This window comes from Crocuta crocuta, unplaced genomic scaffold, assembly GCF_008692635.1.
Source record: "Crocuta crocuta isolate KB4526 unplaced genomic scaffold, BGI_CrCroc_1.0 scaffold121, whole genome shotgun sequence".
NCBI lineage: Eukaryota > Metazoa > Chordata > Mammalia > Carnivora > Hyaenidae > Crocuta > Crocuta crocuta.
This window is the reverse complement of record NW_027528608.1, coordinates 4,593,648-4,621,464: the sequence shown is the minus strand read 5'-3', so window position 1 is coordinate 4,621,464 and position 27,817 is coordinate 4,593,648. Positions and strand designations below refer to the sequence as shown.

The 27,817-nt window shown below is 53.8% G+C and overlaps 2 protein-coding genes across 2 annotated transcripts; one reads left to right on the top strand and one right to left on the bottom strand.

The window, feature by feature from the left end:
• On the bottom strand, positions 1 to 27,741 carry GPI (glucose-6-phosphate isomerase). The gene is made up of 18 exons (XM_077754662.1): positions 27,545 to 27,741; positions 26,723 to 26,813; positions 26,289 to 26,357; positions 24,749 to 24,868; positions 18,964 to 19,047; positions 18,688 to 18,834; positions 17,989 to 18,060; positions 17,455 to 17,499; positions 16,128 to 16,181; positions 4,738 to 4,798; positions 4,277 to 4,320; positions 4,012 to 4,164; positions 2,334 to 2,463; positions 2,100 to 2,176; positions 949 to 1,077; positions 674 to 749; positions 522 to 588; positions 1 to 409 (listed from the first exon to the last, which is right to left on the bottom strand). Exons 1-18 carry the CDS (start codon positions 27,664 to 27,666, stop codon positions 274 to 276), a joined length of 1,677 nt encoding a protein of 558 aa, XP_077610788.1. The 5' UTR covers positions 27,667 to 27,741; the 3' UTR covers positions 1 to 273.
• On the top strand, positions 20,446 to 21,185 carry LOC144223868 (enhancer of rudimentary homolog). Its single transcript, XM_077754663.1, has one exon. The coding sequence runs from the start codon at positions 20,479 to 20,481 to the stop codon at positions 20,791 to 20,793; it is 315 nt and encodes a 104-aa protein (XP_077610789.1). The 5' UTR covers positions 20,446 to 20,478; the 3' UTR covers positions 20,794 to 21,185.
• Positions 27,742 to 27,817: the final 76 nt, after the last annotated feature.

The window sequence follows — 27,817 nt, the reverse complement described above, 5'->3', positions numbered from 1 at the left end:
TCCTCTGTGGCATCTTTATTTTTCTGATACATAAACAAGGTGAACACGGCCAGAAAAAATCAGCTGCACTGAAACACTTCAGCCAGTCATAAAACAGAGGGCACGTGGACACGGAGGGGTGATGGCAGCAATTCCAGACCAGCTTCCCCCAAGGGGCTTGCACTCCAAGCCCACAACCAGAAGGCGCTCTGGGAAGGACCGTGCAGTACATCTCTGGTGAGGAGGGACACGAAGGACCAGTCACAACAGGAACTACAGCCGGGCACGAGTTTATTACTGGCTTTTGGCCTCACGCTCCTGCTTGATGAAGTTGATTAGCCCATTGGTAGAGACGTCGTGAGAGGTCACTGGGCTACTGCCGTCAAGCTCAGGCTCGATTTTCTTAGCCAGCTGCTTTCCCAGCTCCACCCTGGCAGGACCATGAGAGAGAACGGTAAGAGGAAGGTTCGAGCATCCGCAGTGGAATCTGTAAGCCTACCCGTAGGCATTCTCCACCCTCCCCTTGAGGAGCAGCGACTCACCCCCACTGGTCAAAGCTGTTGATGTCCCAGATGATGCCCTGAACGAAGATCTTGTGCTCGTACATGGCTACAGAGGTGGCAGATGGGGCACATTAGGGCTCTACCAGCTTCAACCAACCTACCCCAGGCCAGGACCTACCCTGCTCACTCACCAATCAAGGCTCCCAGAATGAATGGCGTGAGCTTGGTGAACACGATAGAGTTGGTTGGGCGATTTCCTTCAAAGACCTTCAGAAAACACCCAGGAATGCCCCCTGGTTAGTTGTGATCCCCAAATAACTTAGAGGCGATGTACAGACCTGTGATCTGTGAGGAAAGCCCCTCCTACTGTGTAGGACAAGGCAGGCATGCCATGAATCCTTGCCCTGACCTCACAACTTTTTCCTTCCGACTCCAGGATGCCACCCACTTGAGGAGAAGTCCTGACCTTATGTGGCAACAGCTTCTCAAAGTCCTCTGGACTCTTTCCTGCGGCCTGAAGCTCCTTCCGGGCCTCCTCTGTCGACTTCCCCCTCATCAGGGCCTCAGTCTGGGCCAGAAAGTTGGCCAGGAGGATCTGACAAGAGAGACACCCAGTTCTGCCTGGAAATACTGTCTGAGCTTCAGGCAGAGGGGCAGGACTGCCTGGCGATTCTCAGCTGGGGACAGTCCCAGCCTAGGTCAGGTTGCCAGCCCCCAACGTAGAGCTCAGCTGGAGTGAGGGGGGGACAGCAGGTCACATCTGATAACATGGTAGAGTAGGTAACGACAATAACTACCCTTTTGAGAATATGCATGACTTGCCAAGGACCCTGCCAGAACTTTAGCAATATCTGTAAGATTCTGAGGGGGAAAAGCATCCCCTCTTTCCTAGTTGAGCCTCAGTCTCCCCAAGTCAACAGCACAGAATCACAGAGGTACAGAGGGGAAGAATCAGAATTCAAACCCAGGTCTCTGATTCCAAGGCCTGTGCTCACAGTAACCCACGCTAGTCTGCACACCCAAGATAAGGTGCACTCAGTCCTCTTCAAAGACCTTGTCCGGTTTTCCCATTGGCTGCTGCGGTGAGCAGGGTCTTGGCCTTGTGATCTTTGCCCCCTCCCTGCTGTTGCACCTATGTAGGTTACAGGGCCTGACAAAAGGGATCTTACAGATGGAATGAAGGTAACAGACCTTGAGATAGGGATAGGTAGAAAAAAAAGCAGAAGAGGAAGACAAAGGAGTCGGTCAGAGAGAATCAACAGAAGCAGCAGGACAGAATTGAAGCTGGAGAGGGACTCAACCTACCACTGCTGGTTCTGAGATGGAGAGCGCCACAGGCCAACGTGGCTTCTCAGAACTGAGAATGACCCCAGCTGCCATCAAGGAAACTGGACCTTGGTCCTACCCTGAGCAAAGACCCAGTGGAGCCTGCTGGACTTCAGATCCATTGAAACGGAGATAAAAACTGGGTGTTGTTTTAAGCCACTACGATTGTGTAACTTGTTGTGGCAGGAACAGAAAACTAGTATAACTGCCAAGCAGTGCATCAGCTCTTTAATAGTTTGGGTGTAATGTGAGCCTGACCAAGTGTGAGGAGAGCCTGGATGGGGCTCTTACCTTGTGATGCAAACCCTTCCTTATTGGGTGCTGGGTCTGGACTGGGATGAGGAAGTCGCAAGGTATCATCTTGGTGCCTGTAGAGGGCACAGTGGTCACTCAGGTGCCTACCCTAGCCCACAGGGGCCACCTACATGGCCGACAGGAGACTGCTGACCTCCCGAGGGCGAAGTCTCTGCCAGTGGGCTCTCCCCCTCCCCAGCAGCACCCCTGCCAGAGCCAGATGGGCCCTACCTTGGTGGATAAGCTGGTAGAAGGCATGCTGGCCGTTGGTCCCTGGCTCCCCCCACACAATGGGGCCCGTCTGGTGGTCCACACGAGTGCCGGACTTGGTGATGTACTTCCCATTGGACTCCATGTCACCCTAAAACGGACAGAAACCCAGCCGTCTATCTGCAAGTGTTGCTTTTCTTCAGGCCCTGTGCCGAAATCCTGCCTGAGATGCACCAAGTTACCTGCCCTGCCCTGTGGGCTGTCATCAGGCAGTTCCTTTTATCACCACTTGAGGACACAAGCTTTCTGGCTTAGAGCACTGCAGGAAGGACCCATGACTGGGGGAAGGCGGGGATGGAGGTCTGAGGAGGGCCTCCCTATGAGCAGGAACCAGTCATGGTATACTTAATTGATGTGTGTTTTTTTTAATGTACATTTATTTTTTTATTTATTTATTTAATATTTTTATTTATTTCTAGGAGAGAGAGAGAGAGAGAGAGAGACAGCGTGAGCAGGGGAGGGTCAGAGAGAGAGAGAGGGAAACGCAGACTCTGAAACAGGCTCCAGGCTCTGAGCTGGCAGTCAGCACAGAGCCCGACGCGGGGCTGGAACCCACGAACCGCGAGATCATGACCTAAGCGAAAGTCGGACGCTTAACCGACTAAGCCACCCAGGCGCCCCGATGTACATTTATTTTTGAGAGAGAGCGCAAGCTGGGGAGGGGCAGAGAGAGAGGGAGACACAGAATCTGAAGCAGGCTCCAGGCTCTGAGCCCAACACAGGGCTCAAACCCATGGACCAAGAGATCATGACCTGAGCTGAAATTGGACACTTAACTGACTGAGCCACCCAGGTGCCCCTCAAGTTTATTTAGGTGATCTCTACACCCAGTGTGGGGCTCGAACTCATGACCCTGAGATAAAGAGTTGCCTACTCGGGGTGCCTGGGTGGCTCAGTCGGTTAAGCATCTGACTTCGGCTCAGGTAATGATCTCACAGTTCGTGGGTTCGAGCCCTGCGTTGGGCTCTTTGCTGATGGCCAGCTCAGAGCTGGGAGCCTGTTTCAGATTCTGTGTCTCCTTATCTCTCTGACCCTCCCCTGCTCACGCTGTCTCTCTCTCTCTGTCTCTCAGAAATAAATAAAACATTAAAAACAAAAATTAAAAAAAAACAAAACAAAACAGGGACAGGTGTGGAAGGGCCCCCTCAAAGAGAATGTGGACCAGGAGAGATGCTATTTGGTCCCTGGGGGCTCTGGAGATTTGAGGGGCTGCAGAGGCTGTAAGTAGCCCAAAGAGGCACCACAGACTGGGGGTAACTTGCTTTTCCAGAGGAACTAAAGCAGTGCAAGCCACAAGGGTCCCGGCTGATGGCCCCGACCCTATCGCAGGCACACAGTGATGGCCAAGGAAGAACTGACCCAGCTGAGACCCATGCCCTGAGCCATGCCAGGGTCCGACTGGCCCCCATGATAACCAGTCATGCCCCTCCATGGTAGTCAGACTTGGCTAACACTCAGATCAAACAGACCCTGGTAACAAAGTTCCACCCCGAGACTCGAAACAGAGTGGGCCCTGGCTATACCCAAGGGCAATGGGGGAGAAAAAGCCCCTGGAGGGGCAGGAATCTGGGCACCTGGGCTCATGGGCCTCCCAGGCCCCCCACAGGCTGACCCCGAAGCCTGGCCTGGCAGCTGGTACCTGCTGGAAGTAGGCGGCAAAGCGGTGCAGGTACTGGTCGTAGGGCAGCATGGCCTGCGTCTCACACCCAAAGCAGTTGATGTACCAGATGCCCAGCAGGGCCAGCAGGACGGGGGCGTTCTTCTCCAGGGGCGTCGTCCGGAAGTGCTGGTCCTGAAACAAGAGCAGGGTCGGTGAGAGCCGAGCAGCTGCCGGGGGAGGGAGCCGGGCCAACGCTGGACCCACTAAATGTTTCTGCGCAGAGAACACAAGCCTCAGCACTTACCATCCAGTGAGCCCCTGAGAGCAGCTGCTCGAAGTTGTCAAATCCTACGACACAAAAGCAGCGTCAACGGAAATGGTCATGCCCAGTGCCCTCCTGGCAGTGGGCATAGCTTCTTCTGGAACCAAGGGAAGGCTGAGGTGCAGCCAGAAGAAAGAAGACCTGGGGAGTCCTGGGCCTACAGAAAGCCTTTCTGATCAGAATCTGCCCACAGGGCAAAGGCAGATCGAACTTCACCCACCATGGGAAAGGACAGATGGCAGCTGTGAGGGGCAGAGAGAAAGGCCAACCTGCAAGCCCAGGAGAAGAGTCAGGCCTGCCCTCCTGACCTGAAAGAAATGTTCCAGCCAAGGGCAGAGAGGCCAGCAGCCTTTGTGGGGTCAGGAAGGCATTTAGGGACCTGAGACCCTCACCCCTGACCTTAGACCACAACATCGTCTCTCAGGACTAAAACACACACTCACCCACATGCAGTGCGATGGAGAGTCCAATGGCTGACCACAGCGAGTAGCGTCCGCCTACCCACTACGAGAGACAGGAAAAGGTGCTGAAGAAGGGTTGGCGCACCCCGCCCCCCTCCCTCCTGCCACAAAACTTGCCCCTTGAAAGCAAGGCTCTTCCACAGGTGCAGCATGGAGGGCCAGGCCCAACCCACCTCTGGGAAGCAAGACAGCAGGCCAGGCGCTGGCAACTCTTGGTGCTGACCAACAGGCAGACTATGCGTGGGACTGACCAGAGCCACAAGACTCAACCGAAGACCTTACCATGGCTGGCCCTGTCTCCTCAGACACAGACAGACCCAGAGCGCCTCATACCTGCGCCAGGCCCGGCCTCCTCTTCCTCCGACAGACCCAGCGCCTCATACCTGCGCCAGGCCTGGCCTCCTCTTCCTCCGACAGACCCAGCGCGCCTCATACCTGTGCCAGGCCTGGCCTCCTCAGACACAGATCCAGCCCTTCATACCTGGTACCAGGCCCCATCTCCTCAGACAGACCCACAGACCCAGTGCCTCCTACCTGCACCAGGCCTGGTCTCCTCAGACACAGACAGACCCAGCCCTTCATACCTGGTACCAGGCCCCACTTCCTCAGACACCAACAGACCAGCATCTCCTACCTTGCCAGGTCCAGCCCCCTCAGACACTGATAGACCCAGCGCTTCCTACCTGTGCCCAAGCCACTCCGAATACGGACAGACCCGGCACCTTGTACCCAGAGCACGCCCGGGAGCCTCAGACACTGACAGACCCAGCAGCTCATACCGGTGTTTGGTGGTGCCTCGTGAGACACTGACAGAAGCAGGGCCTCACCCCTGTGCCAGGCCTATTCAAATACCGACAGACCCAGCCCTTCATATGTGTGCCAGCCCCACCTCCTCACACTCTGACAGACCCAGCACCTCATACCTGTACCAGGTCCCGCTTCCTCAGACACGGAGCGACCTAGTACCCATACCTGTATCCAGCCTCTCTGAACACTGACAGACTCCACATCTTGTACCTGTGACGAGCCCACCTACCTGGACACTAACAGGTCAGAATCTCACACTAGTGCCCGGCTTGGCCTCCTTGGGCAGTGACAGACCCAGCACCTCCTCCCTGTGCCAGGCCCTGTCCTCAGACAAACCGATCCAATGCCTCATACCCATGCACAAGTACACTTCCTTGACAATGAAAGATCCAACACTACCTGCCTCCTCAAATACTAATATACCTGGGCTTGGCCTTGCCCCTTAGGACACTGACAGACCCAGTGCCTCATACCCAAGCCTAGGACTGCTCCTGGGACAGTGACAGGCCCGGAGCTCATACCTGATAGATCTTGTCAGCCTCAGCCCCAAGACATATATAGGCCTACCATTCACACAGAGTGCACACTTCACTCTGTTTCTTCCCAACACACTCACATCTTCCTAATGGCTATTTATGGAGCACCTACCACGTTCCTAGCACAGGCAACAGAAACAGCCCATGGCGACTCCCCAGATGTGCAAATGAAATAATCATGCCAATAAATGGGAAATGAGATACAAGTGTTTGGGAGAAAGGAAATACACCAGTGAAACCAATTGTAAAAGGAATCTGAGGAGTGCTTGAGCTTGAGCTTGGATCTAAAGAATGAGCAGGCATTATCCAGGAAAGCACTGAGTGGGAAGAAGCATTCCAGCAGCCGGTACAGCATATGTGAAGGTCCTGTGGCAAGAGCAGCCTTCTTCAATAGTGAGAGAATTAAGCCCCACAGAAAATACTTTCAGTGACTTCACTTCTCAATTCTCCCAAGGATGATCTCAGACTAGTACCTTCCTAGAAGCAAAGAAGAGATGATGATTCATTACATCCCCTGGATGCTTTGGGGCATTAGGGCTTAATTCTCTACTGGAGGCCCGTTGAGACAGGCCGGGCAAGAGAAGCACAGCACATTCTAGATGAAAGAAGGAGCGCGAGCTGGAGGGTAGTTGCTGAGACGCAGTGCTAGAGAATGCAGCAGGGAGTGCCAGCGATCATCAGGAACATGACGGTCCCCTGGATGGGGGTGCAGAGGACTGATTCAGGAGCTTCAATCAAACAAGGTGAATTGAAAGAATGAGAGAATCAAGTGAGGCCCAGAGGTTTCTGGCTTGGGTAATGAGATGAACAGTGAGGCCCTTCACCTCCCCCAAACAGTCCAGGTTTGGGGGAACCTTACCTGACAGACAACAGTCCCAGGGGCCAAACCATGCCTGACACAGGCTCTCAGATCTCATCGAACAGACTCAGTTCTAGAAAGCGGACTGCCAAGCAGCTGATTTTGGCTGAGCCAGGTCATTAGACCTCACTTTTGGAGCCTGGCAACTCCAGCGTCTGACCTGAGCCTGTAAGACCTCCACCTACACACATGGTCCCTAGAACTCACTTTCCCTGCAGCGGCCCTTTCAGATCACACCTTACAGCTCCTCAGTCAGTTCAGCGTTCTATGCCTCCCCCACCACAAACCTCGCTTTACCTAACTAGTTATAATTCTGTTATTTTCCTCACCTGAGTAACTCAGACCCCAATGCTACAGACCCCACCTTGGACTGGCTAGAGAGCCTCAGGCCTCTGCAAGACCATGAGCTCGGCCTATCATGCATGACCAGGGTACTGGCAACAGGAAGCTGATCTGGCCAAGGTATTCCATTTGTCCTACCTGATCCTAAGGGTCCCCAGGCAGACCCAGGTACACATACGTATGATGACTCTGGCTTTCCCTTGAGGGCGGCCCAAGCTATGAAAACCATACCTGATCCTACCACCAAGGACCCCTCTGCACCTGGCTCACATTCTCAGGTCTCACCAGCCACACCAGTTATGCATTCCTCGGCTGGAGCTTGCCTACTCATTTCACCTAACAAGCCCAGGGATGCTAACTTGTACTTGACCCCAGGTGACAAGAACCCACCTAAGATCACACTTCTATACCTCTGCCCATGTGACTCTGGATCTGTAGACTCACGGCACTGCCTGGATGCAATGAATTCGGCTGGGAAGTTGCCCACCTGTGTCCTGCTCCAGTACCTCATACTACAGGGTCACACACCTGGCAGAGGCAGGCTCCAGAAAGCTCAGTGGATGCACTCAGCTCCCCATATCTATCTGTGTTGGACTCCTCACATCTCAAGCGACAGACCCAGGCGCACTTCCCTAAGCCCAACTCGGATTCCTCACACCTTTCTGAGAGACTCAGCTCTATCTAAACAGGCCTGACCCCAGCTCCCAGGCCTAACTGGAGAAACCAGCTCCATATCCTGTGTCTGACTTGGCTCTCCGCATCTTGTATCCAACGTTGGCAGCCACTGCTTGACCTGGCACCAACCCCTCACTGAGGAGCCTCAGACCTCATCGGACACAAATATCTCTGTATACCAGTGCTCTAGCCGCTCCCCCCCACCCCCCGCCCCTTGAGATGTGGCTCTCCCTCCCTGGGACTAACCCATACTCTCCAAGCCTCCCCTCTAAGACCTGGGTCAGCACACCTGAGCCAGAACCATGTTCCAAGGACCTCACCAACAAGACTCAAGTGTAGATCTCTGGCTCCAAAGTCCACGCTTGAGAGAGCCACATCTACCTACTCAGGTCTAACTTAGGGCTTACAGACCTCCCCTGAACCTCACAGTGTTCTGTCCACCTAAAGACTCCAATGCTGTGGGACTTGCCTGTGGCCACTCCACCTACCCAGGCTTAACCTTCTTCAGGACCCACCACAAAGATCCAAGGGTACATACCTTTGCCTGAATCCAGCATCTGAGAGTCAACTCAACCTCCCTCACCTCCCTCCCCAGACCACACCTGCCTATCGGTGCTTGACCATGGCTCCTCAGCTCAACCCTAGTTCTTCAGACCTTCTCAAGACATTACACTTGGCAATGGGCTTTGCTTACCTACCTCTGACCCTGGCTCTTCAGACCACACCTGACAGACCAGCTCCACCTACCTTTGCTTGATCTTGGGTCCTCAGACCATACCCGGCAGGGCAGATCTGCCTGCGGCTTCTTATACTGCAGTTGGTGGGCCAGCTCTACTTACCTACATATAACCCTGGCTCCTTACACTGTACTTAGCAGGCCAGTTCTGCCTACCTGTGTTTGACCTTGGCTCCTCAGACCACACCTGGCAGGCCAGTTCTGCCTACCTGTGCTTGACCTTTAGCTCCTCAGACCATATCTGGTGGGCCACTTCTACCCACCTGTGAACAACCCTGGTCTTTAGATCACACCTGGAGGGCCATTTCTACCTACCTGTGCTTGACCCTGGGTCCTTAGACCACACCTGGCAGACCAGATCTGCCTACCTTACATGCCTCTGGGTCCTTACACTGCAGCTGGTGAGGCAGCTCTACCTACCTGTGCTTGACCCTGGGTCCATACATAGACCACACCTGGTTGGCCATTTCTACCTACCTGTCTCTGACCCCAGCTCCTCTAACCTGCTGGGCCAGCTCTGCCTACCTATGCTTAACCTTGGCTCCTTAGACTGTACCTGGTGGGCCAGTTCTACCTACCTATGCTTGACTCTTGCTCCTCAGACCTCACCTGGCAAGCCAGATCTGCCTACCTGTGTTTGACCCCAGTTCTTCGGACTTGACCTGACAGGCCAGTTCTACCTACCTGTGCTTGACCCTGAATCCTTAGACCATGGCTAGTTCCACTTACCTATACTTGACCCTGGATCCTCAGATTTCACCTGGTAAGCCAGTTCTACCTACCTATGTTTGACCTTGGTTCCTCAGACCGTACCTGGTAAGGCAGATCTGCTTACCTGTGTTTGACCCCAGTTCTTTGGACCTGACCTGACAGGCCAATTCAACCTACCTGTGCTTAATTACCACTAGCTCCTCAGACCTCACCTGGCAATCCGGATCTGCCTACTGTGTTTGAACTCCGTTCCTCAGACTTAACAGGCTAGTTCAACATACCCATGCTTGACCTTGGCTCCTCAAACCACACCCAGTGGGCCAGTTCTACCTACCTATGCTTGACTTTGGCTCCTCAGACCACAAATGACAGTGTGGCACTACCTACCTATACTTGACCCTGGTTCCAGAGACTTGACCTGGCAACCAAGTCTGCCTACCTGTACTTGACTTCAGTTCCTCAGACTTCACCTGATAGGCTAGTTTTACCTACCTGTGCTTGACCTTGGCTGTTCAGATCATACCTGGTGATCTAGTTTTACTTACATGTGCTTGACCCTGGCTCCTCAGACCATTCCTGGTAGGCCAATTCTACATACCTATGCTTGACTTTGGCTCCTCAGACCACAAATGACAGTGTAGTTCTACCTACCTATACTTGACCCTGGCTCCTGAGACCTCACCTAGCAAACCAAATCTGCCTACCTCCAGTTCCTCAGACTTTACTTGATAGACGAGTGCTTAACTTTGGCTCCACAGATCATAGCTGGCAATCTAATTCTACCTACCTATGCTTGACCCTGGTTCCTCAGACCTCACCTGCTGGCCAGTCCTGCCTACCTGTGTTTGATCTTGGCTCCTCCAACAACCCATGGTGGGACAGTTCTACCTACCTGTGCTTGACCTTGGTTCTTCATATCATACCTGGCGGTCTAGTTTTACTTACTTGTGCTTGACCCTGGCTCCTTAGATCATACCCGGTGGGCCAGTTCTACCTACCTACGCTTGACCCTGGTTCCTGAGACCATACCTGGTAGGTCAGTTCTACCTACCTGTGCTTGACCTTGGCTCCTCAGACCATACCTACTGGGCCAGTTCTACCTACCTGTGCTTGACCTTGGTTCCTCAGACTTCATCTAATAGGCCAGTCTACCTACCTATGCTTAACCCTGGCTCCTCAGACTTCACCTGACAGGCCAGTCTACCTACCTATGCTTGGCCTTGGCTCCTCAGATCATACCTGGCCGTCTAGTTTTACTTACTTGTGCTTGACCCTGGCTCCTCAGACTATAGCTGGTAGGCCAGTTCTACCTACCTATGCTTGACCCTGGCTCCTCAGACTTCACCTGACAGGCCGGTCTACCTACCTATGCTTGGCCTTGGCTCCTCAGATCATACCTGGCGGTCTAGTTTTACTTACTTGTGCTTGACCCTGGCTCCTCAGACTTCACCTGATAGGCCAGTTCTACCTACCTGTGCTTGACCCTGGCTCCTCAGACCTTACCTGGCAAGCCAAATTTGCCTACCTGTGCTTGACCTCAGTTCCTCAGACTTCATCTGATAGGCCAGTTCTACCTACCTGTGCTTGACCCTGGCTCCTGAGACCTTACCTGACAAGCCAAATTTGCCTACCTGTGCTTGACCTCAGTTCCTCAGACTTCATCTGATAGGCCAGTTTTACCTACCTGTGCTTGACCTCAGTTCCTCAGACTTCACCTGACAGGCCAGTTCTACCTACCTGTGCTTGACCTCAGTTCCTCAGACTTCACCTGACAGGCCAGTCTACCTACCTGTGCTTGACCTTGGCTCCTCAGATCATACCTGGTGGTCTAGTTTTATTTACCTGTGCTTAACCCTGGTTCCTCAGACTTCACCTGGTGGGCCAGCTCTACCTACCTGTACTAGACCCTGGCTCCTCAGACCTTGCCTGGCAAGCCAGATCTGCCTACCTGTGCTTGACTCCAATTCCTCAGACTTTACCTGATAGACCAGTTTTACCTACCTGTGCGCAACCTTAGCTCCTCAGATCATACCTGGCAGTCCAATTCTACCTACCTATGCTTGACCCTGGTTCCTCAGACCTCACCTGGTGAGCCAGCTCTACCTGTGCTTGACCTAGGCTCCTCAGATCATACCTGGTGGTCTAGTTTTACTTACCTGTGCTCCTCAGACCATACCTGGTAGGCCAGTTCTACCTACCTATGCTTGAATCTGGTTCCTCAGACTTCACCTGATAGGCCAGTTCTACCTACCTGTGCTTGACCTCAGTTCCTCAGACTTCACCTGACAGGCCAGTCTACCTACCTCTGCTTGACCCTGGCTCCTCAGACCATACCTGGTGGACCAGTTCTACCCATTTATGGTTGACCCTGGTTCTCCAGACCTCATGTGCTAGGCCAGCTCTGCCTACCTGTGTTTCACCTTGGTTCCTCAGACCTCACCTAGCGAGCCAGTTCTACCTACCTGTGCTTGACCCTGCTCCTCAGACCTTACCTGATGAGCCAACTCTACCTACCTGTGCTTGATCTTGGCTCCTCCAACCACCCTTTGTGGACCAGTTCAACCCACCTGTACTTGACCTTGGCTCCTCAGATCATACCCGGCAGGCCAATTCTACTACCTACCTGTGCTTGACCCTGGTTCCTCAGACCATACTTGGCTGGCTAGTTCTACCTACCTATGCTTGACCCTGGTTCCTCAGACCTCACCTGGCAAGCCAAATCTGCCTACCTGTGCTTGACTCCAGGTCCTCAGACATCACCTGATAGGCCAGTTCCACCTACCTTTGCTTGACCTTGGCTCCTCAGACTATACCTGGCAATCTAATTTTGCTTACCTGTGCTTGACTCTGGCTCCTCAGACCATACCTGGTGGACCTATGGTTGACCCTGGCTCCTCAGACCTCACTTGCCAGACCAGCTCTTCCTACCAGTGTTTCATATTGGTTCCTCAGACTTCACCTTGGTAAGTCTGTTCTACCTACCTGTACTTGACCCTGGCTTCTCAGACCATACTTGGTGGGCCAGTTTTGCCTACCTGTGTTTGACCTCTGGGTCCTCAGACCTCGCCTGGTGGGCCTGCTCTGCCTACCTGTGCTTGCTCCTGGCTCCTCAGATTGGACCTGGTGGGCTAGCTCCACCTCCCAATACCTCTCCGTTGCTCACATCTCCTCTAAGACATTCAGTTCTTACCAGGGCTTGACTGTGACTTAGAACTCACTGGAGAGACTGAGTGTTGTGAACCTGCCCTCATCTTGGCTCCACAGACCTTACCTGACAAACCCTGCTGTACTCACCTATGCTTAACTCATACTGACACTCTCAAGGATACAAACCTCTGCCAGATACAGACTCCGTAGGTCTTTCCTGAGAAACTCAATTCCATATACCTGTACTTGGCCATGACTCATCGATCTTGGAAAACAATTCTACAAGACAGGCAGAGATGCAGTTCTATCTGCTGATCTTGACCTTACTTAGGAGATCCAGATCTAGTCACTGGTACCCAATCCTAGCTCCTCAGATCTCACCTGAGAGACTGAGCCCTATTCTCAAGACTTCATATCCTCAGAGATCACCTCAGAGATCCAATTCTTTCCAGATAAGCCTAATACCAGCTCCTTAGGCCTCACCTGACACATCTGGTCTACCAACGTATTCCTAAACTCAGTGGTGAGACAAAGTTGAATGAACCTAACCATGGCTTTTGAGGTCAGCCTACCTCTGTTTGCCTTTGGTTTCATAGATGTTACCTCAAAAACTCAACTCTACCCACCTGTGCTTGACCCCAGCCCCTCAGATTCAGAATACAAACCAGAGCCTGCCCTCAGCATTTCAGACCTTACCTGGTAGAAACCCAAAGTACAAATCTGTATCTCACCTCAACTCTTCACCTGAGAGACCCATACCTGACTACATGCCTGAGCCAGACCCAGAATTCATGGATGCAGGTCCCCTTCCTGTGCCTGACTCCAGCTTTTCAGTCTTTTCCCAGGGGACCCAGGACCACCTCCAGGATCACCAAGTTGTACACGACCAGAACTGCTGGATGTCACCTGAGGACACAGTTGTGACCCGGACCTGATCGTGGATTCCTAGTCCTCATTTGTCAGACTCAGCTGCCTCTGCCCTTTCCCGGTTCCAGGGTCCTTACCTGAGCAAGCCGCTTCTACCTAGATGTGCCAAATCTCGGCTCCTCAGGCCTCCCGAAGAAACCTAGTTATACGCACCATGCCTGACTCCAGCTCCCGAGACCTCAGACAGATGTGGCTCTACAGACCACTCCTGGCCGACTCCACTGCACAAACTTAATCCGAACAGATACCTCCCTCAGACGGGACAAATTCCTGGCTGCTTACCTCAGCCTGAGGGTCGACTGATGAGAGCCCCTTGGTGCCTGAGTGACTTGGGCCGCAGACATCTCACCCTATAGACTTGGGTCTCTACTCCTTTATCTGCCACGAGCCTCTCAGGCCATACCTTACCAACATGGCTTCTGTCTCTTCTTCACATGCCCCAACTCCCCAGTCCTCACCGGGTAGGACTTGCTCTATTCCTAACTCTCCCTCATCTGGGCCATGGAACCCCATCCCAGCCAGAACCCAGCGCCAGAACCCTGGGCTGGTTGTGGACCGCCAAGGCCTCTGCAACCCCGAGCTCTGCTTACCACACATGATCAGGATGCCGAGAGCCAGGTAGCCGATGTGGCTCAGGGGGCTTGCATATATTTGCCTAATTCTGAGTTTTAATCGCCTCATTTGAGTGATCAGACACCCATGACCTGATGTTCACTTTGCAGAACGAGTCAAAAGAGACCTGATGTATGCAACTGTCCCATGCCAGGGACTTCACCTCATAGATCCAGGTTAGAGTACCTGTACATGATTTGGCTCCTCAGACCTCGCCTGACAGAACCATCTCTAACTACTGGTGTCTCTTCCAGAATTCACAGACCTCATCAGTACCTTTACCTGTCCTGGCTCCTCCTCCAAACTCACCTGCACCTGTCCTGGCTCCTCTTCAGACCCCGCCAGCCAAAGTTAGCTTTCCAATGTGAGCTGACTCTGGCTGAGCCCTGAGAAGCCCCACAATTTACCACCCTCCCTCTGCCTGGTCCCGACACACGAGGCTACCCCACAACTGACCCTAACTACCCAGGCCTCACCACTTCTATGTCCCCCTGCGAGACTGGACTCTTCTGATCTTACCTCAGAGCCAGTAAGATATTCCCTACGTCTGTCCTGACCCTCTGTCTCACCTGAGAGATACTAGCTCCAGAAATTTCACCCTCCCCGGCTCCTCAGGCGGCACCTCTTGATTCAAAACAATACACATCCTTAGTGACCAAGGCAGGCCTCTCTTGCAGCCACTTTTATGTGGTATGCCTGGCCGGGCCATGGAGGCCTTCACCGGGCCCACCTCGGTCACTCAGGCCACACTGCCAGCACCAGCCCCATGCCTTACTCCAGGCCTTACCTGGGAGACCTGGGCCTCTCCCTAAGCCACACCCCCCTTCATCTCTGCACGCTGGGCTGTTACGGCCCACACAGGGGTGACTGGCAGGAGACCCACTTGTTCCTGACCACCTCCTGTTCAGGCTCCAGATCCCAGGAAGGAGATAGAAGGCGCCTCCCCTACTTTATCAGACATGCAACGTTTGTTAGAAGCTGCACGGTCTCTCTCAACCGGGGTTCCTCATCTGAGCCACAGGACGCAGAATATGATTTGAGTGACTCTTCTCAATTCTTCCAAGGATGGCACATAATCAGTCCCATTCTGGAAAGAAGTTAACTCATTACACACAACAGATGCCTTAGGGCCTCAGGGCTTCATTTTCTCCCAGACTCCAAGGCCTTCAGAAGTTTCAGAAGAGATCACATTTGTGGATGCGGCCCCCCGAGCAAACAGCTTCCAGTCTAAAGGCCTGCAAACAGTCTCAGTGGGAAAACTCCCATTGGACGATGCCCCCTTTGGTTCGCCTGCCCCGGTCACGTGTTAGAACAGCGCCCGCTGCATTCACAGCACCCACACTGCACCCTGCACCCCGAGGCTCCCCAGCATTCCATAGCCGGAGCCCTTCCCCTGCCAGGGCCACGCTCAGGCAAGCCGCAAGGAGAGGTCCTGCCCACTGCTTGGCAGCAGCTATGGCTGTAGCAGAGGTGAGTCCCTGACTACCTGCTGCTAGGGCCGCTCAGGCGACGTCTGCTCTGCAGGCTGCCTGACAAGGGTCTGTGCAGGCCCTAGGCCTGGCGCCTCCTCTCTGCCACCTGCTGGCTGGTTCCACCCCTCCCGAGCAGGCCTGCTCAGGCACACCTCCTGCCTCACCCTGCCCCTTGGCCTTTACGGATTGCGGCTGCAGTTCACAAAAAGGTCAACACTGAGAATAACTCACAACCTCAAGTTTAGAGAAGGGGGGTAGGGGTGGCTCCAGTACCCCATGGTGGGGGCCGTTGGCAGGTGCCCAGGGGAGTGTCCCCAGGGCCTTGCAAGCTCAGCCTACCCTCCGTGGAAGCGGAGCCCTCATCCCAGCTGGGCTGCTCCTGCCTCACAAGCCTCTCCGAGGGCCTCTCAGCCATTTCCCAAAACTAGGCATGCAGCAGGCGCTCAAAAATGTTGACCTGACCTCACAAGCCCCTCATCTGTGGCTCAGTGGTCACGCCTGGCAAAGGACACACAATTCACCCAGCGCAAGGAAGTGTTTTTACTTACATCCCAGAACTCGAACATGTTTTGAGGGTCAATCCCAAACTCCTTCACTTTGGCCTAAAAAGGGGCAAAGGGAGGGAAGGAAGGAAGCCTATGTTAGCTGGACCGGAAGAGGAGCTCCTGGGTGCCAGGTGTCATGCCCCTAAGCTGTGGGCAGACGGGGCAGGGCCAGAGCAGCCAGCAGGCCAGGAGCCAGCAGCTTTCACTCTCAGAACCAGACATGGGCCGGCTCATGCCCAGCAGCAGCCGCAGCCTGGTGCCTGCGAAGCCCTCCCATGAAGGGAGGCCACGTGCCCGGCGCAGGGACCCGGGCCACGCACTGCCCTGCAAGCCCCACCTCCCAGACCTGTCGGGGTGGAGAGACCAACCCATCCAGGAAGCACGGGCAACAGCCAGGGCGGGAACCACCCCCAGGCCATGGGTCACACAGCCAGGACACCTGTCTAGCCCTTCCAGTATCTGAGATGGTGACCCTTCCCCAGGAAGCCTTTAGGAGATGGCTTCCTATTCCTCAGGCACTCTGTCCCCTGTGCACACAGGGGGAGCAATGCTTCTGTAGTCCCACAGGAGGGGACGCCCCCACTGACTAGCCTGGACTCTGCCAGCAGGAGGCAGACAGTGGTGCTCTGGTCAGCCAGCATTAAGATGAGCTCCTGCCTCCCCTCCATGGGCAGGGCAGCCCGGAGGCAGGGGTGGGGGGTGGATAGGAGGGGCAGAGGAGATGGTGGGAACTGTTTGGAAAACCGGAACGTGCTTCCAGCTCTGACACGGCCCCGTGCAAAGCCCACCAGACAGCAAGTGCTCATGAGGTTCGCAGCTCCCAGCACAGAGCCCCACCCCCCACCTCACACAGCCCAGGGCCGGGCAGCGTGAGAACTGGCAGGCAGGAGACCGGTGTTCTAATCCCAGCATCACTGACTCATGCAGTCAGTGGGCAAAAATCCTTCACAGGGCTTAACGTCCTTATGTAAGAAATGGGATGCACTCCCCACCCCTACCCTGCACATCCCATGTGGGGTAGGCCAGTGGTAGGGTGGCAGAGGCCACGGAGGTCATGCGTGTGGAGCGTTCTGGATATCTCTCAGGCCCCAGGGGCAGGCAGGGTCAACGGGATCTCTTTGCAGTTGCACACATGTGATGGCAGGAGGCAGAAGGGACGCGGGGCAGCCCACATCCCTCCTGGGCAACCGACCCTTCTATCCCATCAGCCCAGCCAAGGTCCCCAGACATGCAAATCCCATCTCAGCTGAGTATTCTGATTGACTGTGACACCTTGACGGGGCCTGGGCCCTCCCAGGGGGGATGTCTGGGAGCCCACGCGGGCACTTACCGTGTTGGTAGACAGGGCAACAAAGTGCTTCGCCACTGCAGAAGGCTACAAGAGACAGAACCAGGTTACACCGAACCCAGCCCAGGGGGCCGCCCGAGGGTAGTGAGCCTCCCATCTTGGAGAAACCGAGGCCCTGGGTGGGACTGACTGCTCCCAGTACTGGGCTCTGAGGCTGTTGGAGGAACCCCATGTCAAGGTCAAGAAGACAAGGAGTCAGAGGCCCAGCCTACCTCACAGACACACAAGGCCCAGGGTCCTATAAATAAATGGGTGTGGCCAGGACTACAGAGGATCCTGCAGGGACAAGGGACCTTACAGTGCCCTCAGCTAGTTAGAGCTGGCACACCTGACCCGTCTGGGACTGGCAAATATCTTAACCGGAAAAGGTGGGCACCAAAAGAGGCCGCCTCCTGCCGCCAACTTCAGGAGAAACAGGGCCACGTGGAGCGTTAGGCTTGGCCACCCAGGTGGCCAGGCAGGCCCACCCTGTCCTTCCCAGCCCGCGCAGTGCCCACCACCCACGCCGGCACTCACATCCTTGGCAGACAGGAGAAACCACTCCTTCGCGGTCTCCGCATTCGTGATGGTCTCCTGGGTGGTAAAGGTCTGCAGCCAGAAAGTAGGGCAATCAGGGTCGCTGTGACCGGGAGCCAGGCTCAGTGGCGGAGACCATGTGGGTGCCCAGTTAGCATAAGGAGCAGTGACAGTCACTCCACACAGCCTCCGCCCACCTGTCCCCAAAGCCATAGTGAGTGGCTGTGTCTGAGGCAGGGGCCTGAAGCAGTACCATGAAGCTGTGATTCGAGGACTTCCCAAGCAGAGGNCTCCACCACAGGTCAAGGCCAAAGCGTCTTCCAGCAAAGGGGCGGTGGCCACGCCGATGGGAGTAAACAGGGCATAAATGGTCACAAACAATCGTCACCCTTACATTATCTGGGCAGGGCTCTGGGGTCAGAAGGGAGCAGACAGTAAGGACAGATCTCTCAGGCAGACAAGGACAGTCCCAGGCAAGGGACAGTTCCCACAGAGCAACACACGTGGCCTTAAGATGAAGGTTCTAACTGACCAGTTTGGTTTCCGTCAGGTAAACCGTGTCTGCTGCCTGACAAAGAACAGTCTGAGGGCAGCCACGGACCCAGTCCACAAAGCAGGACGCACTCGGAAGGATCCACCCACCCCATGCCACCCAACACACACAGGGCTGGGGAGCCAGGCTGGGTCTGAGGCCCATACCTTGGAGGCGATGATGAACAGGGAGGACTCGGGATTCAGGTTGGCCAGAGTTTTGGCAATGTGGGTCCCATCGATGTTGGAGACAAACCAGACCCGAGGACCTCCTGAAGAGTATGGCTTAAGGGCTTCAGTCACCATGAGGGGTCCCTATGGGGAGATGTAGCATCAGAACACAAGACTCCAGGGCCCACAGAGATGGCGAAAGCCAGGTCTCACCCTGGAAAAATCAAGACTCGGGTGGGACCCCTCACCCCATCCCAAGGGAGTCCTCCTCACCAGGTCGGAGCCGCCGATGCCGATGTTGATGACGTCCGTGATAGGCTTGCCTGAGTACCCCTTCCAGTCACCGCTTCGGACACGCTGGCACAGAGCAGGGAGAGGCATTCAGCCCAAACCCCCAGGAATAAAGTGCTGCTCAAAAGCATCCTTACATCTCAGTCCTAACGTCCAGGCCCTCACAGGTCCCCCCTTGAGACAACACTGGCAAATCCCTGCCACACTCACCCCTCAAGCTAGACCCTATTTCATCATTAGCAAAGTGGGGCATGCCCCCATCTCTCAGTAACATTGTCAGAATTTGCCAAACGAGGGTGAACTCTCAGCAGAATCTAACATGTAAGAGACTGAGAGACGTGAAATGCCAACGACTAGGGCGGGTGCCCGGGACAGGACCATCAGACATGCAGCCAACATCCACACGGACCCCACTGCTTCCTGTCTCCTGGTGTTTTACAAGGCTGCACACCATCCCCAAGCTGAATAAGGGACCTGTGCACCAGGTCAGGATACAATAACCCCTTAGTCGTGTTAAAGGAACTGCCCGGCTTCTTGGTGCTTACAATAAACTGCAAAAAAGGAAAAACTAAAGGAAAAACTTTTAAACAAAGCCAAGGATTTTTGGGTTTAGAAATTTCTAGCTTCTCCAGACAACAACAGGTGCTAAAATTAAGAGATGGCTCCTTGGCAAAGATCAAATCCAGGGCACAGTGAGAAGGTGAAGCAGAGAGTGTGGCTATAAAATGCTTTTAGACCTCAGAAAGAGCTAAAGTGGTGACACAGAAAACATTCTGGTCAAAGATCAGGCTTCTGAGGAAACCCAGTCTCAAAAACAATGGTAGAAAAGGCCTTGTCTTAAAGACATTTGTAAGTATGGCTTTTACCTGATGGAGTGAACCTCCCCCCCCCCACCCTCAGTAAGCTTCATAGGAGACCCACAAAGTGTGTAAGACGATTGAATTATCAGAAACACTACCGGGTTGGACTGAAAGGGCCAGAGATAGTTCAAAAGGAGAAGAGGGCTTTAGATACTCACATTTCTATTTTTTTTTAACGTTTATTTATTTTTGAGAGAGAGAGAAACATAGCACAAGCAGGGGAGGGGCAGAGAGAGAGGGAGACACAGAATCCGAAGCAGCTCCAGGCTCTGAGCTGTCGGTGCAGTGTCTGATGGCAGGGTTCAAATTCAGAGACAAGATCGTGACCTGAGCTGATGTCAGAAGCTTAACCAACTGAGCCACTCAGGCATCCCTAAATACCCACATTTCTACGGGCAGTAAGCAGGCCGAGGAAACTATGTAGCTGCAAACACAAACTACCTATCAGGTAAAAAGAATGAATGAGGGCAAGGCCAAAGTCCTTGAGAAATGATTCCTAGGCCTTGAGTCCTAACCAAGCAACTGCCAGTATATGTCCGGCTGGATTTCAAAATGGTTTGGACCCGGGCTGTTGGCTGCGTTGCGGCTAAGCTCGTGTGCGGTGTCGGTAGCGGCTGCAGCGAGAGAGTTTGGCGCGATGTCTCACACCATTTTGCTGGTCCAGCCTACCAAGAGGCCAGAGGGCAGAACTTACGCTGACTATGAATCTGTGAATGAGTGCATGGAAGGTGTTTGTAAAATGTATGAAGAACATCTGAAGAGAATGAATCCCAACAGCCCCTCTATCACATATGATATCAGTCAGTTGTTTGATTTTATCGATGACCTGGCAGACCTCAGCTGCCTTGTTTACCGAGCTGATACCCAGACATACCAGCCATATAACAAAGACTGGATTAAAGAGAAGATCTACGTGCTCCTTCGTCGGCAGGCCCAACAGGCCGGGAAATAGTTGAGCTGGAAGCAGTAGGGGACAGGGGTGGGCTTGGAACGCAGGTGTGTACAGCGTGCTGTAGTGGAAGTTTTGTATTATAGGAATCCTGTTTCCATTTTGGTATACTCCAGCCAGGATTGAATGTATTAGATGAAATGTGAGGATCTTGTTCAATCTGAAATCCCCATTGCCCCCTCTCCCCCTCCCCCCCTTTTTTTTTACTTAAACATTTTTAAGATAATTTAGATGGAAGTTGTTTGTCAGTTAATGTTCCAATCCTTCAAACTGTTCATATCTTCTTTATAACATTCACTATACTAACCCTTCTTCAGGTTGGGGTGGGGGGTGGTGTCAGTTTAGTTAAATGTCCTCAAGATAAAGTCTTAGTGAAAAATGAATAAATGTTGTTTAGCTAAAAAAAAAAAAATGGTTTGGACCCATGACTCCTGTGTGCCTCCCATTTCCCCTCTCTTTGAAAAGGAATTCTCCTGTATCAGTTACCCTAAACCTACCTCACTGTTGTACTTTGGGTGTGTGAGGCGCAAATAAATTGTTTCTTTAATTCACATGTCTTCACATCAAAAGGAAGTGTAGCTGAGCTGCATTAAAGGAAACGCAGGTACTGCTATACCTCTACCTCATTCAGATGATGGGGTTCTGGACTTCCAGCTGATCCTGAAATGGGGTATGGCCTTAGGAGAAAGTGAGTAGGGTGTTCTCCATGTGGAAGGAACATGAATCACTGGGAGCTAGAAGGCAGGCTATGTAGCCAACTCCCAAGATGTCTCCCAGCGGTCCTCACCTCTGGGCATTACAGTCACGTCCTTATGTCGTCCCCTCCTCCTTTGATCAGAACTGACCTGTACAACCAACAGAGTCTTACAGAAATGAAAGATGTACTTTCACATGCTAGTTCAAGGTACTCAAAGACCTTGAGACACTCTGTCTTGCTCTCCCTTGGATCACTCGCTTTTGTTACGAGGACGCTCTGCTGTACAGAGTTCACAGGTAAGGAAATGAAGCCTCCCCAAAGCCAGCACTAATCGCCAGTGAGTCATCCTGGATGCAGATTCTGCAGGCTCCATCATGCCTTCAGGTGAGTGCTAACTGTGGCCAACATCATGACCACAACCTATGAGACTAGAACGAGCCAGCACAGCCACTGCGAATCCTGACCCACGGAAATGTCAATCGTTGTTTTCAGCTGCTAAGTTTTGGAGCAATTTGTTATACACCAATAGAAAACTACTATGTCTATCTTTCCCCAAACCAGTAAGACCCAGCAACTTTTTTCTTTTTTGAAATAATCAGGCAATCAATTGTCATGGGAAATTTTCCATCAATACAGAAATAAAATTCTTCAGCTTCTCAACCCTCCATCTCACTGTTTAAGTTTTGTTACAATAAAGGATCCCACAGAGGAAACTTGTATGTCTTTAATAGGACTACATACATTCGACCAGATGGGGTTTTCCAACACATGCCAGTTCTGCAACTTCCATTTCCAACTTCACAGCACATCCTGAACAGCAGGGCAGGTTAAGGTAATAACCGTAGCTCCCTAATACCTAATGGTGCCTGGGACTACAATATATATACACATACTGACTTTACTAATTAGTTCATTGATAAATGAGCTCGGATCATTTTTTTTTTTCAATTTTTAAAAAAATTTTTAAGATTTGGGGTGCCTGGGTGGCTTAGTCGGTTAAGCATCTGACTTTCGCTTGGGTCATGATCTCGTAGTTCGTGGGTTCGAGCCCTGCGTCGGGCTCTGTGCTGACTGCCAGCTCAGAGCCTGGAGCCTATTTCAGAGTCTGTGTCTCCCTCTCTCTCTGACCCTCCCCTGCTCACGCTGTCTCTCTCTCTCTGTCCTAGAAATAAATAAAAATATTAAAAAAAAATTTTTTTTAAGATTCTATTTTTAAGTAGTCTCGATAGCCAACACGGGGCTCGAATCACGACCCCAAGTTCAAGAATCGCATGCTCAACTGACTGAGCCAGCCAGGTGCCCTGAGCCCGCTATAATCAGGATCATGGCCCCTTTTTTTTAAATGTTTTATTTATTTTTAAGAAAGGGATAGAGACAGCAAAGCAGGGGAGGGTCAGAGAGAGAGGGAGACAGAATCTGAAGATAGGCTCCAGGCTCTGAGCTAGCAGTCAGCACAGAACCTGACTTGGGGCTTGAACCCACCAACTAGAAGATCATGACCTGAACCAAAGTTGGATGCTCAACCGACTGAGCCACCCAGGCACCCCAAGGATCATGGCGAACATCCTCAATCTGACCTTGGCAAACTTCTAACCTCGGCACAGCCACAGGGAGTGTTCCTCACCGTAGAATTGCTGCCACTCAGTAGCTTTTTTGAACTATAAATACCCCATCAGCCTGAGTCAGGTATCCTGCAGCCAGCTCTACAGGAGTGCTTTCCTGGAAACAGCTTCCCGGGAAGCCAGGACCACACTCTCCACGCGGCGGGCCTGAGCACGCATGTGCTGACGCATGTCAGCTGCACCACTCACCCCTGATGGCCGGAAAGGCCAGTCCCTACACCCAAAGCCCATCACAAGTACTGACCACTATTAAGGAACATTCTGGAATCCAGACTCCCATCAGGATGCCAACCCTTCCTCACCCTACAAAGTCCTACTCATTTGGCCAGGCCTCCAGGACTGATGGCCAGATCACTCCTGCTGTCTGAGGTTTGAAATGGCTCTTAGCCAAAGCAAGCAGACTTGGGCCAGCCACAGGTGGGGGTCACTGCTCCCAGGGACAAGCTGACCAGAGCCCAGATTATCACTCCCAGAGCATTTGTAGCCCATACATACACTGTGCACGTGTGTGTGTACATGCACGCACACACACGTACTTCACCCCTGTACCCCAGGCTGGAGGATGTTCACTAACCCTTGCAGAATCACCCCTGGGCCACACACTGAGGCAACAGTGGTTGATGTGGGGAAATCTCTAGCTGATCTCTGAGGCAACCTCTACACCATCCACCCCAGGAAAAGGAGACACCGTTATGTACACCTACGTGGACGCAGGGACATTTCTTACTCATTTACAAATACGGACAAGGTGCAGAAAAGTGCAAAAAATGAACCCGTGTGTATGCATGTGTATATACGTGTTTCAAAGAGTAGGAGACAGATGTACATATACACACAGCACATGCATAGGAAGCTTTCAGAAGGTTTCACAGAAAATGCTGTAAATGCTGCCTCTGGAGCGCAGGCTGGCATCACGGTCAAGGAAATGTTAAAATGAATTTATCATGGCTCAGTGGATTGAGCATCCAACTTCAGCTCAGGTCACGATCTCACAGCTTGTGAGTTAGAGCCCTGTGTCAGGCCCTGTGTCGGGCTCTGTGCTGACAGCTCAGAGCTGGGGGCCTGTTTCAGGTTCTGTGTCTCCCTCTCTCTCTGCCCCTCGCCGATGCTCGCATGCGCTAGCGCTCTCTAAAATAAACATTAAAAAAAAAAAAAAAACCCACTGAGTTCATCTAGGTCTAGACTAAAACATAAGGGCATGTTGCTGGGGGCGCCTGGGTGGCTTAGTCGGTCAAGCGTCCGACTTTTGCTTAGGTCATGATCTCGCGGTTCGTGGGTTCGAGCCCTGCGTCGGANAGGGCATGTTAATAAGGAGACTAGAAAAAGCAAGTCTCTCCTCCACCATCCCATCCCTTAGGGGCCCCACTTTTTCTTTCGGATCTCTATTCTGGCCAGATTGGCACCACGAGTCCCCAGGGGATGACAGCTCAGCAAAGAGGTTGCTCTGTAGCTGCCAGTGGTGGGCCCATCACAAGCAGAGTCCCCAGGCAGTGATCACACAGACCGCCTCCCCCTCAGGCTGCGACGAGGCCTTGAGTTCTCTCCGGGCATAATGGAGGGGCGGCCCATCCAGGCCCCGAGAGTCTCAAACGCAGGCACACACACGGCCAAGGGCAAGTCCAGCGCAGCAGCTGCTTACCTGGCAGAAAGATTTCATCTTCTCCAGGACCCTGTTGACCTCTGGCATCACATCCTTGCCGTCCACCAGAATGGGGGTGTTTGACCGGTTCCGCAAGGCCACGTGCAGCACCGCCCGATCCTGCGGATGCAGTCAGCGCGTGGTGAAGACCCCTCCCACCCAGGGCAGCCACGCCCCCAGCGGGGCACCGGGCAACACGGCCCAGGAGTCAGCCAGGCCCTTTCTTCACCGGACACCCATGTGAGCGTGCAAGCCCTGAGGTGGTTAGTACCACAGTCTCGTACTGAGAATCCGCTGTGTGCTCCTGGGAGCAGAGGCTTCCCCAGGGCCCAGAGGAGGCAGGCCACCGGCTGCTCCCTTGGGCTACAGTCCCCTGGGAGGGAGACCAGGACGAGCTCAGGGGGTGCCTAGGTGTTCAGGGCATGAAAAGCCAAGGAAAGAGGAACAGAGCACGCAGAGAATGAGAACAGGTAAGACACAAGCAATAAACAGGCTCAGAAGCTCAGGGCTTGTTAGGCCTCATCTCCTCTTCTCCACGAGTGTACGTGGTGTTTGCTGGCACGTTCTGAAGAGTAAAGACGCGGAGCAAAGCAGGCGACTCAAGTGTCCCTCACCAGGAGGTGCCATCACACCGACTGCCAGAAACCAAACCAAACTGTAGGCCTGTGACAGGTGCCAAGAAGCTGTCCTTGTCATGTGAGAGGAACAGTCCCGTCAAGCCGAAGCCAGCAGAGGAGTCCTTGAAGGAAACAGGTCTGTAGACCTCAGGCGAACAGGAAAGAGACGGTCTCTGGACCCCCACCCAAGGAGAGATTCACTAAGGCGGAAGACATCATGCCCCTCTGGCCTCACCCCGCCCAACCTCATTCCTGTCCGATATTCCAGAAGAAAACGCACTCCTCCAGGAAGCCCTCCTTAACTGCAGCCTCCCTCAGCCTAGCCCAGCAGTGAGACAGGTTGTGTGACACCTGTTCTGTCTCTTCCAGGTATGACGTCTTGGATAAGTGACCTGCCCTCTGAGCCTCGGATTCCTCGTGTGTAAAGGAGGATAATAACACCGCGAGGCTAAGACTCTTAAGCACTCGGTGATTATTATTGCCGCCAGGCTTCCACGGCAATTCAGGAGCAGGGGCCCCAGGGCCTGGCTGTGGCACTGCTTCTCCCTGATGCCCACCACTGAGGATATTGATCTTATGTCCTAAGATTCCTCTCTTCACTAATAAAACCGAGAGCAGAGATAGATCAGAGTTAAGTTCTCTGAGCACACGCCATCTCCCTGCAGGCTTGGGACGTGCTCTCCGGGAAGACCCCGGGGGCCACTCTACCTTCACCAGATCCAGACCGCCAGTCTTAGGGACGACGCACCCCACGGCCCTGCAACCCACTCAAGGAAACTGGCTTTCGGGCCCCTCGTTAGGCAAGACCATTGCTTAAGAGGAGAGGTGAAGACACCGTGTGATGCTCTCAGTCAAATGAACCCCAAAGGGAAGGAAGAGGCCCTGGAGGACACGCAGGGTCTGCCATCCCCAGGCCAGCTCACCTCGGTGAAGTTGATCTTCTCACCATTGAACATGCGCTCCCGGGCGGCCTCCACACCCCTGGACTTGGCCTGGGGAGAGAAGATACTGAGGCCTGACCCCACTCACACTGGCAACCAAGGACCCAAGCCACCAAGCTCTAGGATGCAGCCCCAATGGGGCTGACAGATGGCTGCAGCTTGGTGCCCTCCGCCCCCCCCCCACCCCACTGCCTGTGAAGGGTTTGCTCAGACATCGGCACTGAGTCCCCTGGAAGCTGCTCAGAGTAGCAGCAAGGGAGAACAGGAGCTCAGAGCCCCGTGTTGGCACAGAGGCAGTGACTGAGGGCCTCTGAGAGGAGGAAATAAAATTGCTCAAAGACCTGTAGGTTCCCAGGAGCCCGGCTCGCGTGCCATGCTGTGGGTCACAGGTCCAGCCCCCCACAGTAGAACATTACCAGGTCCACCAGCATCTGCATCACAGTGTCAGTCACAAGGTTCTTTGAGTAATCCACCAGAATACGCCCATGGTTGGTGTTCAGGGTCAAGCTGCAAAAAGATGGCAGAAGCCACTGACCACACCCCATCTCTCAGGAGACCCCTTCCCTGACCAGAGCTGCATCCAGAAAAAAAACATCCTCCCTGAGCCACACCCCAAACAAGCCTCCGCTGCTCAGCACAGCGGTGCGGTCACCTGTCTGCCCACCAAGCTGACCTGCAGCCACACCAGCACAGCGAAAGGGGCTACCCTCACACAAAGGAGCTGCAGACCCTTCCCGAGGAGCCACTCCTCCGCTAAAACCGGGAAGACAAACAGCCGGGCGCACTGCCCCTGCCTACCCCGTGCAGTGACCGTTCCCTCCAAGAGCTTCCACTCTGCGACTCGACTTAATTGGGAAAGGACTCTGGGCAGGGCTGGCCATGGGGCTTCTAGTCTGGAGCCGCAGACCTCCCCTCCCCAACACACCTGCACCAGTCACCGGAGCACCCCGAGATTCCTGCCCCCCAAGATTTCCTCCCACTGATTCCTTTCCATTTCCTGGTAGTGCAGAGGTCTGCACACCGAGCCTCCTTCGCAGACACCATCCCCCCCATCACCCTTTCTCCGCGGCTCCCCGCAAATCCCGCAGGCCTGCCCACCCAGACTGCAACCCACCCGCGTCCCCGCCCGTTCTGGGCCAGGAGCGGGGGTCAGGGGACAGCCCTTCCCAGCCTGCTGCGTCAGCTAGNGGATCCGGGTCCCCCACGTCCGCGCCCCGCCTGTGGCCCCGCGCACGCACCTGAAGTGGTTAAACCGTTCCTTGTCCCCCTCGAAAAGGCGGCGCAAGTTGAGTTCAGAGACGTGCTCGCTATACCAATGCTGCAGCTTCTGGAACTGCGGGTTCTGGGTGAGCGCGGCCATGGCGACAGCAGTGGGGTACACGAACCGAGACGTGCCTGGAAGAGGAAGAAGGGGCGGGCGGCACGCAGTTAGCGGAGGAGCTGTGCGCGTAGCGCCCTTTATGGCGCAGGCGCAGCGTCCGCCCCGCCCAGGTCCCCGCCCCGCTCCCCGC

What these genes read in the sequence shown, in the direction of transcription:
- LOC144223868 (XM_077754663.1), top strand. Translation starts at nt 20,479, where the DNA reads ATGTCTCACACCATTTTGCTGGTCCAGCCTACCAAGAGGCCAGAGGGC.
- GPI (XM_077754662.1), bottom strand. Translation starts at nt 27,666, where the DNA reads ATGGCCGCGCTCACCCAGAACCCGCAGTTCCAGAAGCTGCAGCATTGG. An exon ending in GAACGGTTTAACCACTTCAG is followed by an intron (nt 26,814 to 27,544) that starts GTGCGTGCGCGG and finishes ATCTTTTTGCAG; the next exon opens with CTTGACCCTGAACACCAACC. An exon ending in ACATGTTCGAGTTCTGGGAT is followed by an intron (nt 4,799 to 16,127) that starts GTAAGTAAAAAC and finishes TGTCTCTCGTAG; the next exon opens with TGGGTAGGCGGACGCTACTC.